The following is an 18,234-nucleotide window of genomic DNA, read 5'->3' on the forward strand; positions in this document are numbered from 1 at the left end:
TTTGCTGCTGAGAAAATGGGCTGCTGGTGATACTGTGCTCCAAAGACGCAGGCATCCGTGACGGTTTGGTTGTAAATAAGACTAAGAAATTCAAAATAAAGGCTAACCTAGTTTTCCTCCTCCTTTTGCAAATCTCTGCTCGGTCTGCCGCCACCGTCGTCTGCAGAACGGCTACACGCCTTTGCACCAGGCCGCCCAGCAGGGCCACACGCACATCATCAACGTCCTGCTGCCGCATGGGGCCAAGCCCAACGCCACCACCGCGGTAAGGCGGCGCCGGCTGCCCCTTTCCGCGCAGCTCCTTCCTTGCCCCCGCCCCCATCCCCCTCCAGCGGGGCCGCTTGGCTGAGCTGAGTCCCCGTACAGCCTTCTTAAATGAGCCTCCGCTCTCGGGAAAGCCTGGGATTTCCCTGAGAGCGCTCGTCCCGGGAGGGAGCGCTCGTCCCGGGAGGGAGCGCTCGTCCCGGGAGGGAGCGCTCGTCCCGGGAGGGAGCGCCACGGCCTGACCCAGTCTTCCCTCTGGGAGGGGGCCCTGCGCTCGGGCTGCCGGAAAGAGCCCGGCCTCCAGCTGCCTCTCGGCTGGGCGCAGAGTCCATCCCTCCCGCCCGGCCTGCTTAAGGGAGCACAGTTTCCGAGGCCGCTGGCACCAACTAAGCTGTTTGGGATGTGGAGCCGTTGATTTGTAAACTAAGCGGTGCAATTTAACAAACCGGGATCCCCAGTGGCTGCTGGAGCCTGCGTTGCTTGCTCGTGTCCTTTTGCTGCACGGTGAGCTTCTGCACAGCTGTTGCTAAATATGTTACTGCGTTCCCTGTGGTAACATCTTACCTGCAACAGATGGCCTGACCTCTGTTGAGGAGTGAGTGTATTTAGTACTTGAATAGTTTTCTTCGGAGGCCTCATCCTCAGTTCAAGAGTTACTTTACTAAGCATAGTACAGAATTCGGAGAGGGGTTTGACAACTTTAGGGTTAAAGCCGTAAAGCGCTTCTTACTAGAAAGAGCAAGCAGCTGCAGCTTGTTGTGTTACCATGGTGACCTGGGCTACAGTCTAAAGAAGTTACAAAGAAGATTCAGATGTGATGGTAAAAACTAGTGATTTTCCTAAGCTGTGCCTGTTTTGGAAGGAAATGCTGGCTCATGTGGAGCCGCGGGTGAGCTCATTGGCTCACATCGCTGTCCTCCCTCCCAGCTCTCACTCTCTCTTTCACTCTGTCTTCAGAATGGCAACACTGCCTTGGCGATTGCTAAGCGTCTGGGCTACATCTCCGTGGTGGATACACTGAAGGTTGTAACCGAGGAGGTCACCACCACCACCACGGTAAGTGAAAGGAACCCATCGGCTTCGGCTCCCTTGTCGTGGCTTTTAAGCCACAGACATTTTCACTTACAAAATGTTTTGAGCTTTTGATTTTGAACTTCTTTTATTGTAGAGCATACATTGAAGTATGCAGATGTAAAGGCATTTACACAACTAGTAACAGGGATTTCAGCTTCCTTTAGTCAACATAAATCCATATAAAATGTGTGAATGTAATTTTATAATACTTAGTTCCTTTTTCTGTGACTGACTTCTTTTTTTCTGGCTCCTCTGCCCTGTTGCTGTAGTTGGGTGTGACACCTACCGCTGGTAAAGTGGCAGGACACTCCACAGCAAACTTTTTATCTTAGCCCGGAGGTCATGCCAGACTCTGGGAAGACCCTGATCCCTGCTATGCTCACGACTGGGTCAGATGCATTCCCAGTGAGAACAATTCATCCTGCTTTTCTTCCTATTTCTGATTATTTTTTATTCAAAAAGAAAATCGAATGTGCTTAAGAGAGAAACTGTGTCTGTATCTTGACAGAATATATATGTAACATTTTTTATTTTCGCTGTTTGGAATATGACTACTGATTCTTTAGGAGAGAACGGTGATCATCACTGGCCTTTGCCAGAGAAACTCAGGAAGAGTGAGGACCGTGATGTTAATGAGTCCTAATGCTCTTGTGCTATTCAGCTGGAGCAGAGCTTAAAAGGAGGCCTCCTGAGAGTAAACTCACAGCTGAAAGTGCTCTTCTCTTTGCGTATATTTATTAACTTTTCTCCTTTAGCATCAACTCTAAGAACAACAGCTCTTTAATTTCTCTTCATAAAGTAGAAAAGTAGACCGACAGCAGAACATTTAGATGTTCCTGAGAGACAATAAGATCATGAAACAACAAATATAAAATTCTGAATGAGGTTCTAGTAAATGCTCCAAGCTAGGAATGATGCATATAGAGTTTCGGAACCCTTGGTTCTTTTGATAGATGTAAGGAGAAAGAAAGGAATTTTGTTCTTCCGGCTGACAGCAAGTCCGTGTTGACAGATATTGAGGTAGTTGGTTTGATGTGAAGTTTTAAATAGAGTGGAGTATGATTTATTAATGAACTACAAGACAGAGACTGAATTTAGATGAGAGAATGGCACTGCTTGTTTTCTCAAGAAAAATCTTTGGCCAGTGTACCACAATATTTTTAAAGATTTAAAGTATAGTGTCAATAAATTATATAGGAGAAAAACAAGTCTTGTCATTACCTAGCACTATACTTCTGAGTCACTATATATGGCTGAATCGTAATGGCTTTTTCTTACTATATGATTTGTTATACCAGGAAAATCTTCATATTGGGGACCTGTACATATATCTTTATTTGGCATCTTTGAAACAATGTGCACATCACAGATAAGTGAAGGTTTTGGTGGCAAGATTGGGTAAACACTTTTGTTCTTAGAAATCATGTTTTCTCTCAACTTTACCTCTTGGATGTTCTGGGAATTATGCATGTACATTTTTATCAGATGACCACTAGATGGCAAACTTGCATCTTTTATCTATCTTGACCTGCTTTTTCTTCCATTCATTTCATTAATTCATTCCTTTAGTGTTTATTGGATATAAAATATTTGCTGGGTTCTGTGCTCAGTGCTGAAGTGTCGTCAACGGTGAAAACACTACTCCCTACCAGCAACTTACAGTGTAGTGGGAGTGAAGAATGAGACTTAAGTTTTGTAAGAAAATATCAATAAATTCTTGTATAATATCAATAGAACTATAGAACATACACATCTAATTTCAAAGAGATCTCAGGCTCATAGATATTACTTAGAGTGAATGAATTTAACTATACAGATCTATATTTTAAAAGAGCAATTTTTTAAAATACTGTTGCTAAAGTTCTCAGATACGTTGTCAGAAATCAGACATATGGTCATATCTCCACACATGTAGCTCTAGGGGGATGTGAAAACTCCTCATAAAACTGTCTGTGAGCTTTTTTTCTTTTCTGGTAACTATTAATCTCTATGCTGCCTAGCTAATCATTGCTCCAACAAAAACCACCATACTTAGAAATCAAGTTTCTAGGTGAAAAGCCAACAAACAAATGTAAAACGTAACAGCATGTCTGCTTTCAGTTGGGAAAATAAGAAATCATTGCCCACATTAACTAAACAAGTACCCCCTTTATCTAAATGGGTAGTTTTATTGGTTACATGTTTTAATGCTGCCCTATCTTTACTTTCTTCTTCTCTTAGAATTGGATTCTTAGAACTGTGAGTTTTATTGTTTTGTGAAATGGAATTTGGGGTTAAGGATTGAAAATATGAACTTATTCCTTCTGTGATGTGAGTCTTCTTACTTTATACTTCTCTTTCAGAAGAGATTTTCATTCATTCTTTTCGCACGTAACGATGATATTAATGATATTAAAAACTATAACTAAAATTTAGTAGTTACAAATATGCCAGACACTGAGGGTAGATCTAGGATTCAAATTTAGGTTGTCAGATTCCAAAATCCATATTCTTAACCACTCTGATGTAACTGATCTTGGCTTTGCTAAAAGTAGCTTACCAGGAATTTTCAACTTTTAAAAACTCACTTAAATAGCGCCCTTTATTGATTTTCGTGGAAATATCATATTCAGTATCATTTTCTAAAATCTACAGATTTACTAAAAATAATTTGGAACTACTCACTGGTGGTAGGCAAATAGCACGAGGCAATAATTATGTAAAATTAATCAAATTAAATTTAATGTTACTACCATTTGAATGTAATGGTTGAACTACAGCCATACATCTAACATACGAATTTCACATCATTGGCTTCATACGGTGTGCCATTGGAGCAGCAATGTGAGTTCTCTGCCATCAGAGAAAGTTTCCTTTGCTCTTCCTCCTTCCAGAATTCTTCACCCCAAAGTATGAATAAAGTCATTGTGTGGAGAAAAGAGTAAGGCAGCAGTTTGTAAAGGAAAAGTCACTGCTTCCGAAATTTGTGAGACATTTTTGGAATCATGGTTTGTTTCCTTAACCTTTGCTTTTCTAACTTTACTTCATAAGACCTAGCAGAGGATATGAGACAGTTGAGCATCCTCTGGGGATTACAGTCATTGTCTGTTAGCCGGAATGGACATCAGAGTGGGAGGGACACATTTCTGGCAGCAGAAGCCAGCAAGCTCAGTCTCCTAATGCAGTTTGGAAGAACTGTGAGATATGACTCATCCCTCTATTTACTGATCAGCCATCATCAATTATTTGCATAGTTTTAAAGTGATCGTTGCATATAGTCATTGATATGTAGAGCATAAATTACTGAACAAGCTACTAAAATAAAAATGACATTATAGTTATATTACCATTTAAACTTTGGTTCTAAATCTTATCTGATGCCATAAGTCAGTTAAAATGGGAATCATAAAAGTGGCAGTGTGGGCTTCCCTGGTGGTGCAGTGGTTGAGAGTCCGCCTGCCGATGCAGGGGACACGGGTTCGTGCCCTGGTCCTGGAAGATCCCACATGCCGCGGAGCGGCTGGGCCTGTGAGCTATGGCCGCTGAGCCTGCGTGTCCGGAGCCTGTGCTTCGCAACGGGAGAGGCCACAACAGTGAGAGGTCCACGTATCGCAAAAAAAAAATCTACAAACAATAAATGCTGGAGAGGGTGGAGTAAAAAGGGAACCCTCCTGCACTGTTGGTGGGAATGTAAATTGATACAAAAAAAAAAAAAAAAAAAAAAAAAAAAGTGGCAGTGCAATAAATACATGTAAAGTCATTTGACACTTTTTAAGTGGAGTCAAGAACTTTTCTTTGAATACAGGTCCATTGACTGGAAGGCTAAGTTGTCATTCTTGAACAAAGAACGTCTATAATACATACTGTATTGTGTGTGTCTATGTTATAATATCTATATCTATATAAAATTTATCCTGTGTATTATCTTAAAGAGACACTATTCTGAGTGCAGAACCTTTTTAAACTTTTGACAGTTTTTCCCCAACGTGCTATAATTGTCTCAACCACACCTGAGTAGCAGTTATTTTTGGAGACTCACCTTTGTTGAGACTTTCCAAACTATTTACCTTAGTTTTTATAGAAAAATATTACTTATGTAGTATTTAACTTATATATAAAAATTATGTTAACATGTACAATTGGTATAAAGGGGTTTGGGAGCAAAACCAGGTTTAGCTTGTAGCACTGATGGGAGCCAATGTGTGTGGACACTGGAAGGTGGCATACTAGCCAAGGTCACTCGCCACGCTGTGACTTATTGTGACTTGCTGAGTAAGTGGTACAAAGGAAGTGGTTGATCAGGGAGATGGGCTAAATGAAGAGCAGTAAAGCACACTTTTTCTTTTGCACAAAAAAAAAGCAGATATTATCCCACATTTATAAAACACCATGTAAGGACTCATGTTTTATTTTCTACATCATGATAAATGTTAAAAACTCATTATTAAGTTTGCCATCTATCGCATTCTATTTGTTTTGCCACATTATATGATTTAATTACATCCTATTAAACTTATGCATCATGCACTACTCATTTTAACTTTAAAGTAGTTTCTAATCTTGACCATAGAATCTGAGATTCTGTAGCAGAAGAAGATGCCCATGATCATTTAATTATATCCTTGTTTTCTTTGGGCTATTCAGATGTACTTGCATAAAACCATATTTATGTTTGGCTAATCAAGTTTTCAAAGGACACTTCATTTAAAGGGACAATTTTTTTCATTTCTTGTCACATTACTAATGAGTGGGAAGACTTATTTATTATCCAACAAATATTTACTGACGACCTTTTAAGGGTCAGGCAGTACGTCATGTACAAATGCATACTATATTTACTACATTGTATATAGAAAGCAGTTTTAATATTTGTGCCAAAAAATATCCATGACCAATATGATCAGTGTTACTTTTTCTATTGCCACATATACTTGCTGATAATAACCTTAAGAGCATTCAATAACCAAGCTAAAGCAAAGTCAGTTCCACTCTCACAAGTTCAAAGAAAATATAGTCACGTTATCAGCACCTGAAATAGAAGCTGAGAAGGTTGGGCAATATAATTTAATCATTTAAAGTGTATTTCCATCAGTTATTTTCAAATGGAGAAGCATCTTCTTGTGGAAATGTTTCCTGTGAAGGGCACATACTCTAGAACATTTCTGCAAAAATGGACTTTCTGGTGTGGTCTAATGCAGTAGGTGTCCCTTAACATTTAGATACTTATTTTAAAAGTTTCCCCAAAAGTCATAGTTTAATTGAATGTCTTTGTCTCTATCCTGTATTTTAAATGTAAGTCATTTTTCTGCAATTTACACACTTTCCTAATGCAGGAAAGTGGGTTGCAAATTGAGCTGCACAATAGACCCATCTGAGGAACTTTAAAAAATACCTATAGCTGGGCCCTGTCTTCAGGGATGTGAATTTAATTGGCTTGCGTTGAGACCCAAGCAACAACATGTTTTAAATTTCTCTAATAATTATTATATGCAGGTAGAGCTGAGAACCGTTAATAGAGAACTTAGGTTATCATCTTTCTGTGTTAAATTCATAAGTTAATTAATATTATAATTAAATGGTATATTTTTAAGTTGGTTCATTCATCAAATTCTTATTGACTACCTGTTATTCTCCAGAACTTTGGATACATGCTTTTGTCTTTCCTACAGTGTTTAATTTGTTTTCAGTGAGTAAGACATTATGGAATTATTTAGATATCAGAAACAGCATGCTGGAAAGCTGAATTTACTACTCTAGTCTTCAATTGTACCTTCATCTGGATAACATGAAACTTTCTTTACTTTCTGCATTTCTTCCTTTTCTTTTCTTCCCAAAGAAAATCTATGTGGTCATTATTTGGATTTTAAATGTATTATGTCATCAATTTATTCCAATATGTATTTGAGAAGCCCCTACTATGTTTCAGGTTCTGTGGAAACAACTTCTTTCATGACTCACACTCATGAGGTGGGAGGTGAAGGGGGCACGTACAGGTGTGTGTGATGTGGTGCACGTGATGCTGTAGGAGTGGGTAGTGGCAGATAAACATGGTTGAACAAACACATTCATTGGGGAGGGTCAGGGAGTGTTTCTCCAAGGAAGTTACATCTTATATGAGCCAAGACAAGAGAGGAAAGAACATTTCTGGTAAAGAAAAGGATATATGGGGAAAAAAAGCAGAGGCATAAGAGAACATGGCTGCCAACACGGTTGTAGCGTGTGGTGGAGGGATGAGGCCTTCCTGCCTCTCCTTACTACATCACCAGGCATCTTCCCAGCCAGTTTGCCAGACCCGTGAACAACCCGGGGAGTTCATCCAAATATAACTTACAGTCAGCCATCTGTATGGATGGTTCCGCATCCGTGGGTTCAACCAACCTCGGATCATGTAGTAATGTAGTGTTTACTATTGAAAGATATCCACGTGTAAGTGGACCCATGAGTTTCAAACCTGCATTGTTTGGGGATCAACTGTATTAAGTTTTCTTCTGAAGAAAATGGGAAGCCACTGAAAGGTTATACAGTATCACATTGTGATTTAATCAGTCCTTCTTAACATATAGAAATTATACCCCTGTATGTAAATATATTCTTAAATTAATCAGTTGAACTTCCCTGTAAAATTATCTGAAGTTCTCTACTGCTTTTGGAAAAAAAAGAGTTGGTGGTAGGGGTATTGTAGCCAAACAAGTCTGTAGTCTCTAGGTAGCAAAGCTTAAAAACCTAGACAACCTATTTACTGTATTTTGGTGGCTTTAGTTGAAGATTTTACTCTTACTTCAGGAGATTAGTTTTTTAAATTTCTCATGACAATGCGAAGTGATGTACTTAATGCACTTTCAGTGCAGAAACTAGAGATAGGAATTTGAGACTCAACTATCTTTAGGTGGTATTTCAAGTCATGAGATGTGGATTTTTATTCTTTTTTTTTTTTATCACTGTGGTATCCCTGGTGTCTGAAACAGTGCCTTGCATGCAATAGGCACTCAGAATGTTTCTTGAGTGCCTGAATGACTAAAACGTTCAGAGGCCCTTTGTTTTTAAGATTAATTTAATATCAAAATATAGTGATGATAAATTATGCTAGCTAATATTTATTGAATACTAACATATACTAAACATATACTAACATATACTAATATATACTAAACATTTAATCTTCATAACAATTTTATGAAGTAGTATTATTATCCTGTTTTACAAATGATGAAACTGAGGCACAGAGAAATAAAGGGACTTGCTAAGGCCTCATAGCTAATAGATGATGAAGTTAGAATTTGAACTCATATAGCCAGACTCCAAAGCCTGGTCTCTTAACCTTACATCATCCATCAGGGATGGAAGGCAGTGGGTCTGGCAACTCTGGAGGGCTATTATGGAAGGCAAATAAGCAGCAAGCCAGAATTGTAGACCAATGAAAGACTATAAGGATGGGTGATTCTCCACTGTTGATCCTCTAATCCCAGAAGAGATGCATCACATTTCCTGCCCCGAAGTTTATGTCTTTCACATTGTTTACAACTTCGTTCCAGTGGCTTTGTTTTTAATAAATTGCACATATTCACTGCTTCTTTTGAAAGCTTTTCTGGTGACATTACTTAGTTCATTTTAGGCAAGCCCTGAAAACCTGAATCTGCTTTCTCAATATGGCTATTAATGCCATTGCTAAAGAATTTATTTTGCAAATGGGAATTCAGAATAATGAACTTTCTCTTGTACAACTTCACTGGAGTAAATGATCATTTATCTTCAGAAAGAACAAATGAGTTTCCATGAAGGAGAATAAGAGACTAAGCTTCCAAAATGTCCATGTGGAGATGATGGAGTGCTCGGGGCCTGACCGCTTGCTGACGCTGTTGACTATGGCCTCTCCTCTGTGATTCTTTTGATCTTTTGTTTGATTTTTGTTCTTAAGTTGAGCACTAATGATTTTTGTCTTTCCAGACTATCACTGAAAAACACAAGCTAAATGTTCCTGAGACCATGACTGAGGTTCTTGATGTTTCTGATGAAGAGGGTAAGACTTTTATTCACTCTTCTATGACATCTGTCATGGTCCTACACAAAGGAAACCATCCTTTTTTTCAGGGAACAAGCTGGTACAGTGGATGTGGATGACAGCATCTTAGCACTTAAAGTAACCTTTTCACCTTTGTTTCAATACATTTACTTTTTCAATTTGGGGGAGGGAGGATTTTGTTTATATATTTTCAGCTGGTGTTATCTTTAATGACTTACTAAATAACAGGACTAGGACAAGGGAGAGAAACTGGAAGTCGGCCATCTGTTAAAATATCTACCTGATAATACAATTATTGTTAATATGTTTTAACTATGCTAAAATACATTTTTTATTAAAATGCTTTAAAGTAAAAGAATTTAACGTACACTCTATCAATGGTATGTTGAGAAATCTCTGCTTTCTAATTGGTTCAAACATACAGAATATATTTTAAAACTAATATATAGAAAAAAATATATTTTAAAACTAATACATAGAAAAAAGAGCCTTAGTGAAGGTTAAAAATAGTGCAGGAGTAAGTCATACAAATTCAACATAAGAATTTGATCCTTTAAGTCAGAAGAACTCTATGCCCCCTATAGTTCTAGAGTTGATAAAAATTATCTAAGCCAGTGGATTTCAAAGGTCTGAGAAGCTCTACAAGGAGCACCAGGGACTGCCTTGGGGTGGGTATGGGGCATCGTGCTAGAGGTACTGCCAGCAGTGTCTCTGGCTCCCCACCTCTACTTCAACTAGAGTAGTTGACTTTTCTTGAACAAAAAGAAAAACCTGCTAAAAAAATCATGAATGCAGCACATAAAGTATGCAACCAAGTTTCAGTAGTGCAGCTATTGGTCAAGTGTACCTGTTAGAAACATACATATGTATGTATGTGTATACATGACATGACCTGTATACATGAATACATGTACATAAGTGTACATGTTTGAAAAATTATTGCCATACTGACCCTAGTAGTAGGCCCGATACTAACTGCTTTTATGGAGAAATATTAAAGGTATTTCTTTAGGTTCTTCAAGATGTATTCAGAAGGTAAAACTTTACATTGAGATGCCCTTATTTGGAACCAATTTGTTAATTCACCTATCGGTAACAGGCATTGAGTTGTCTCAGCTTTTATAAGAACTTACGACAAGAACAAACAAATGCTGGATCAATGTATTATTGTAAGTAAATTAAAAGGTATTGCCAAAGCTAATGGTTCCAAGTATTTATTATAATAATTTTGTGTTCCATCCTAATACTTGCCAATTTTCGGCATCTGTACATGCACACTATATTTTGTTTGGTGTGATCTTCTTTCTTATCTTCACTTACATGTTGAACAGCTTTTAAACAGTTTGGTGACCACTTTATTGATGGGGAAGTGCTTAGTGATTCAGGTACCTTTAGAGGAAATTGTTGAAGTGAAAGTTTGTCTTTGCTTTTAACTTTTCTTAACTGGCTAGAAGCAACTAGCTTAATATTTAAATCTGGGTGCCTAATACTAATCTGGTGGTTTTTGAAATAGTTTGTGTAATATGAGTGGAATTGCTTATGTGTGCATTTGGGTGTGTGGATTGTTATTAACTTGGAAGCTTAACACTATGAATTGCTTATACTATTAATGATTTTTGAAACTATTATTGAGACCTATTAACATAATTAAATTATCTAATGAACATTATATAAATATTTTCCCAAAACTAATATTTCTTCTTAAAGTACAAATTTAGGGAAAAATTAATTTTTGGATAAGTTGACATTGAATTAGCATGAACATGTTAACAACTACGTTAGGCTACTTGATATGCAGTTATCCCATTCCTGGATAAAGATATATTTTAGATGTGGTTAAAAATATATTAAGTTAGTAGTTATAATCTAATTTTTTAAAGTTAGCTAGGAATAAAGTAACCTTTAAATATTATTTAGGGGGCACTTTGGCATATAGGGAAAAATGAATAATATAAAATATTCTATCTAGCAAGAAGTTTCCAAAGTATATGTGGTGCCACTTTAAGCAAACCTATTACATGAAAATCTAACTTTATAAATCAGATAAATTAGATAGTGATTATTTAATCTAAAAATAGTTATTTCCAAAATAATTGTTAAAGAATTCCAATAGCTAATGCATCCAAAGTATTTACTGGGTTTTTAGAAATTCCATTTGTGTGAAACATCCTCTTGGACCTGCCCAATGCATAATATAAGACCTAGCTATAACATCTTGTACACTTTTGTTAAAACTATTATGTATTAAAAGTTATTAGTGATAAGAACTCTTGATTTGAGAGGAATGTTGGCTAATGATCAAGAATATCTTTCATGGTGATGGAGGAAGCTCTTCATGTCTAGATATGGCCAAAAATTTAACATTTTTCCCCAGAAAGAAATTCAAATTGAATAATATTTTTGTATAGGATATGTCTGAGTTTTGTGAAGTAACTTTTTAGTACAAACAATTAGTATAAAGGAATTTGACTAGTTGACATTGCCAATCCTTTAATTTTTTGTGCTCTTAAAATGTTTTCCCGGAACCTACCATCATTTATATGGACAAAGTGCAGCCACATGTGTTTGAATAGTATTAGCCAGTCCCTATTTTCTTTACAGCTCTACTATTTTAATGATGGTCTATGTGTCAATCCTCAGAAGAATATCCAAACCAAGTACAGATGTCCTTTCAGGCTAACTTGCTATAGTGAAGCAATCAGAATTTTCCACTCATGAATCCAGTCAACAGATAGTGAAAGTGATGTTATTGTGTGTAAAGCTCTATGACTGGTACCATGGGGAAAATCTGGAGAGGGAGAGACCTAGCACAGTCTCAAGGAATTGCTGAAAGCTGAGAGATAAATAGGAGGGTGGCACAGGTTTTAGGGAGTGGAGAAGGAACAGTATGGGAAGGTCCCGAGATGGGAAAGGGCAAGAGAGACACACAGAGTGACAGAATAATCTAGTCATTCATTCTGGTTGATGCATTAAAACACACGGGGCTTCGCCGTGGAATGTTCGGATTCTCAACTGAAAAGTCAAGGAAATTAGGATGTGTTAAAGATTTCAATTAATGATTGAAAAAATTAGATCTGTTTCATACAAAGATTAAATCAGCAGTGGCACACCGAAGGAGTGCATTAGGATGAAATTGGAAGGAAGCACGTATCTGAGGGAAGAGAAAGCATTTACTAGACATCACAGTGCTAGGTGCATTGTCTCATTTAATCCCTACAGCATCCATATGGGATAGGCTATGGATTTCCCCTCATTTGTTTTTCAGGTGAGAAAGCGCTCACCTGAAGATGAGGAGGCTAAGGCTTAAGTAGCTTGTTAAGTGGCACAGCTTACGTTAAGTAGCTTGTTCAGTGGCACAGAGCTACTAAGTGGTGAATGTGGAATCTAAACCCGCTTTGAAAGCTGTTTTAATAGCTCAGTCATGATGTAAATGAGTCCTGATGGAGCAAAATGGCAGAGAAATGGAAGAAAAAGAGAAATGGGAATTCAGTCTCAGAATATTCTACTGTGTAGACTAAAACAAAGCTGTAAATGTATCCTCTTCATCTTCATAGGATCCTGAGCTGACTCCTGTCTTTGCTGACTCAGCTCCATAGCCATAAATTATATGGTAGGGCTCAGGGGTTATACACCTGTGTAACTAAATTACCTGTGGAAATGTGACCCATGTATCCCTTATACTCAGAGATTTGTGAGTGGGTGGTTTGTATAAACTTCTCCATTAGTTCTCTGGGACGATGTGTACTAGTAATCAAGAGAACTCCAGAATGACTGAGTGTTGGGATGAGATACGGAGGCACATCTACCTTCTCCTTTTGACATACTTCCACTGTGGATGCTTGACGTTAGTGGGGCTCCACACCCGAGGTTTCAGTCCTTTACCCACTTATCAGCAGAAGTGCTGAGTATCTTTAAGAGAGAGAGAGAGCTCAGTGACATGTCAGAGAATCTCCTTCCCAGCACTGTGAAGAGTTGTCAGAATGAAGAATCCTTGGGACCTTCCCACTTTATCTTAATTTATTCCCATATTCTTGTGATCTGTGTCATATAGAGGCTGGTCATGGCTAAATGTGCCTCTATCACTGAGGAATCTTGTAGTTTCCAGATATTAAAACATGAAACTTTAAAAGCAAGTGATACGTCAATGCTCTACAATTAGTAGGAAAGGGTTTTCATAAAATTGTTTGGAAAGATTGGAGAATACAATGAAAAAAAGTTAAGTCCTAAAACCTGGAAGTCAGAATTCTATTAAGTAAGTAAATATGTAATGGCAGGGAAGGGGTTGTTCAAGTATAGGAAACAAAAAGGAAATTCACTTACGTTTGTTATGATGCAAAAAAATAGGGTTTGCTTTTTGTTTATTTGTTTTACATCAAATAAGGAAGTTGATAAAAGAAAGTATGTTAGGGTATAACCATTCTTTCACAAGCTTTCTGAGTTATGCAAAATTCTTTCCAAGCCTAATAGAAGTGTACTCAAACAAGAGTTAAATATTTAAATTCAAAATCTTATTTGAAAGCAGACCTTTATCCCTTCCCCCCGACACACACCTCTTGGCTAGGGCAGGGGAGCAGTTGTACTGTTTGCTGCTGTAGGGAATTTGCAGAGAAGCAGATGGGCAGAGAGTGGGGTGGGGAAGATGAGTTGTATGCTACCATGCTGAATCTGAGATGCTTATAGGAAGCTTAGGTGGAGTCCAGGAAGCATTTGAATGTGCATGTTGAGTTTGTGAGAGAGGTTTGGAATGGACGCAGATATATGTGTAGGCAAAATATAGGTGGTCCTTGAAGTTTTAAAAACACACGATAATTTGTCAAATGAGAAGAAAAGTCAGATGGGAAGTATCAATATTTAAGGAGAGTAGAGACTGAAAAGAAAGACTCAAAGAGGTAGAGGGAAGACCAGGGGAGACTTATGTCAGAGAAGTTAAGGAGGGTAGTTTTCCAAAGAAGAAATCACCTCTTGGCCACTGCTTAATTTGTAAAATAGAAAGCCTCTTTTAATAGGTTTGACTATGAAAGGAAGAGGACTCAGAGTGTGAAATAAAGAAGGCCTAAAGAGCTGGAGGAAGCTGTATTTCAAAGATGGCAGAAATATGGATGATGTTGCTGTGGAAAGAAAGGGCTGACAGACAAGTAGAATTTGAAGATGAAGGGCCTAGCAGACAAGGTATCTAGGAAGATGAAAGAAGATGAGGATTTGAAGGCCGGGATAGGCTAGCCTTGGACTGTAGAGGTCGTCTCACTTACCAGGATGAAAGGCAAGGATATGATTATCTTATTTTTTGGACACATTAATAACATTTAAAGTGTTGAGCTGTATTATATTTTTCCCAAATTGATTTTTCATGTTCTACAGGCATTTCTACTTTTCATCCCACACTGCAGATATGTACTATTGCATAGCATACTTTATACACACATATCCTGGGAGAGACATTTTATGGTAGCACTGGTGAGATTAGTACCTAAACAGGTACCTTTCCAGCTAATTCCAACATTGGGTTAGCATCTGGCCACTGACAACAGCATTTAGGGATTTTGCATCTTTGGGCCATTTCTCTCTGAGACATAATCAAGACATCAGGATATACACCTAAGGCCACCATAGGTGTCCCCAAACCCCTAAACTTCACATTTGGTAACACGGAACCGAGGAGGGGATTTTTTAATGTAGCAGCTGTCTTAGTCAGATAGCATTGTAATAAAGCCATCAAAATGCAGAAATGAGGGAGAATGTAAAGGACATCCACCATCTCACAGAACTCAGTGTAATCAGGGGTTTTGAAATTGTACATTGACTCAGACACCAGAGGCACAGAATTTGATACATTTGATTAAAAATGTACTCTTCCAGTTGCTTTCCTTCTGTCTTATAGTAAGTTTTTTTATGCGCAAGAGGGGGAAAGCTAAGTTCATGTAGTTTGTTTGCATCTTTTACAAGATAAAACTGCCAGCACTGGGCCTTGCTTCTCCATACTGGGAGTCAATCCAGCTAGATTTCCTTCTTTTCTCTTTTCTTTCCTTCACTCTTATAAACCTTCTCTTTACCAAGGAATAACAAGAGGGGAAGATGAGAGGAATAAGACAGAAAACTTGAAGTGTAGGCCCTACTGTATTAAGGAGTTTTGAGTAATTTTAAGAACCAAGAAATTGAAACTTATTTTGAGTTGTCTTTGTTCTCTGTAACCATCTTGGTTGCTAAGAGACTGTGGTGAGAACTGGCAGATTAGGAGAAGCAAGATGAAATGCAAAAGCAGATTGACTCTGAGGATGGGCAGGATGCCCTAATCTGGGTGAAATTAGGAATTAGAAGCTAGAAAGCAAAGCTCAATTATTTTAGATTCTTGGGGATTAGGGGTGAGGGGTAGTAGAGTGGGGAATAGAGAAAGAGAGAGAGAGTATATTCAAGCAGGCTTTGGAGGTTTACATAGTTTTGTAGGCCTCTTGCTCAAGGGATCCATAAGGTACAGCTTGTATTATATGACATCCTGCATTCAGTCATTCCCTTCACTTTTTCATAAATAAGAATAGGCTTAGTTTTCTCAAAAGTTAACAGGACTTGCATATTTTTTTCTGAAAATAATTTAGGCTTATATCCAAACCAGACAATGCCTGTGTTTTGGTAAACCAAGTCAGGATTGATCTTAGAATTTTTCTTCTCCCAGAAATAAAGCAATGGGGATCCCAACTTATTTGACTCATAAAAATACTCCTATATAAAGATTTACCAATTAAACAAGAAGGGGGAAATAGTAGAACACATAAGTCCCACAAGTCCTATAATAAAATGTCCAAGCTTCGCGATCTTGTCACTCTGTTCAGACACCAGCTTTCTTCCTGGACTTTCTGCCATTGCTCACCAGCATGGACGCTGACTATTGCTAAGTTATTCCACTTAGTATTCTCTAAGTAAGTAATGTATATTACTCTTTTATTAGTACCGTTTTTACTGCCCTCCATGACCCTTTACACACTAGCCTCTCACCTGAAATACCATCATCTCTGCCCATCAAAATTGCCCCCAAGCAATTGACCAGCTCCCATTCCTTCTTCAGTGATTCCTTCTCCAGCTTCCTTGGGAATTTCCTAGGGCTACCGCAGCAAATTACCACAAGCTGGTGGCTCAGATTCATTCTCTTACGGATCTGGAGGCTGGAAGTCCATGTTGGGACCATGCTAACCTCCGAAGGCTCTAGGAAAGAACCCTTTCTCGCCTCTTCCAGCTTCCGTGCCTGTCAGCAATCCTTGGTGTTCCTTGGCTTGTAGACACATCACTCCAACCTCTGCCTTCACGTGGCCTTCTCCTCTTCGTCTCTGTGTGTCCTCCTCTTCCTCTTGTAAAAAACACCCTCATTGCAATTATCCAGTATGATCTCGTCTAAATCCTTACTTTACTTACATCTACAAGGACCCTATCTCCACAGAAGACCACATCCTGGGCTTCCAATCAGACATGAAATATGGGGGCAGGGGAGACATCACTCAACCCACTACATTATTCTAAAGTGATCTCTCCCTCCTCTGACCTTTTTGGTTCTTAAAGTTCACCAACATCATGCATTTCATGTTCATCTATATTGTTATGTATCCCTGGATTGCTGCTATTGCTGCATCGTGTTTTGTGAGGGAACACTTTGAAGAAGAGAATATATACAAGAGTTGGGGGGAACCACTTTAACAAAATTAATTTTAAAAACGTATTCATGTTGTCATTAGAGTTGTCAGATTTATGAAATATTTAAACAGTACAATTATATTTTTCTTTAAATTTTTCAAAAATTATTCTGCATAAATGAAATTTAGCTCATATTTCATTGGTGTGTCAACACTTAGATCACTTTGTATTGATAAAAATAATAACTGGCAATTATTATATTCCAGAACTCTGTTATAATCCTTATATGTTATTTAATTCAGATAACTGACACGTGAGATAGATTATTAGTATCATTCCCATTTTCTTCTTGTGGAAACTGAGGCTTAGGAAGATTAACTGGCCAGTAAGTAGTAGAATTAGAATTTGAACCCAGGTCTATCTGATTTTAAAGACTAAACTTTTAATAACTACTCTGTGTAGCCTAATTCACTTAGCTAAAACTAAATAAAAATCTGATGATTTCACTGAGGAGCAATAAAAGTAATTTTAATGATGAGACTTGTAAGTGCCAAATATTAAATGCATTGATTTTGAGAAAAAAATTTAGTGGTGAATAAGTTACATTTCTATTTACTGGAAGGTCTTTTGTTCAAACTGTCTTTGCCTTTAAGTAATTTAGAGAGCTAATTATGGGCTCTTAGGATCATATATACAGGGAAGTAATGAGATGCTGAAAACATATTCCTCTTAAAAGTCTTTAATGCTGTATCTTTATAAATAAATTAGTATTGATTTAGAACAGTTATTTTAAACAGATGAGATTAAAATAAAAATTTAATTATAGGAATGAATTACATTCTTTCACATTTTCCCTTACGTTGGTTATCAGGCTTTCAGTGTGTGATTAGTGCTCTTAGAGGATCATCAAAAATAGTTTATCTCAGCTAAATTATTCCCCCATCCCAGCACATTGATGGTATGGAGAGCATTTCTGTGAATGAGGTATTATTTATTGAATTTCCTGAAATGCGTATTTTTAAAAGTGTTCTATTCCAGTTCATGGGCAGGCAATGTACTCATACCATCTGTGCTTCCAGATGAGAGCTACAACACTTAGCCATTGCTTTTTGCCCCTGCTTAATTATTATCTCACTTTTTTCCCTGTAATTCACCTTTGGGAAACCATCTAGTTTCCAACAAAGCATCCTTTTTATTCTCTGTAATGATTTAAAAATTAAATTCCAGGTTGTTTATTAAAATGTCACAATCCGTCTACTTCATTCTAGTGTTCTTTCCCT

General features: G+C 37.8%; 1 protein-coding gene across 1 annotated transcript in view; it reads left to right on the forward strand.

The window, feature by feature from the left end:
• ANK2 (ankyrin 2) overlaps positions 1-18,234 on the forward strand; it is a 245,969-nt gene that overhangs the window by 157,532 nt on the left and 70,203 nt on the right. The window contains exons 21-24 of the mRNA XM_007454800.1: positions 167-265; positions 1,222-1,320; positions 9,262-9,334; positions 10,669-10,722. Of these exons, the coding sequence (XP_007454862.1) occupies positions 167-265; positions 1,222-1,320; positions 9,262-9,334; positions 10,669-10,722 (325 nt within the window). The remainder of the gene's footprint in view (positions 1-166; positions 266-1,221; positions 1,321-9,261; positions 9,335-10,668; positions 10,723-18,234) is intronic.

The sequence above is a fragment of the Lipotes vexillifer genome, unplaced genomic scaffold (assembly GCF_000442215.2).
Source record: "Lipotes vexillifer unplaced genomic scaffold, Lipotes_vexillifer_v1.1 scaffold1219, whole genome shotgun sequence".
Taxonomy (NCBI): Eukaryota; Metazoa; Chordata; class Mammalia; order Artiodactyla; family Lipotidae; genus Lipotes; species Lipotes vexillifer.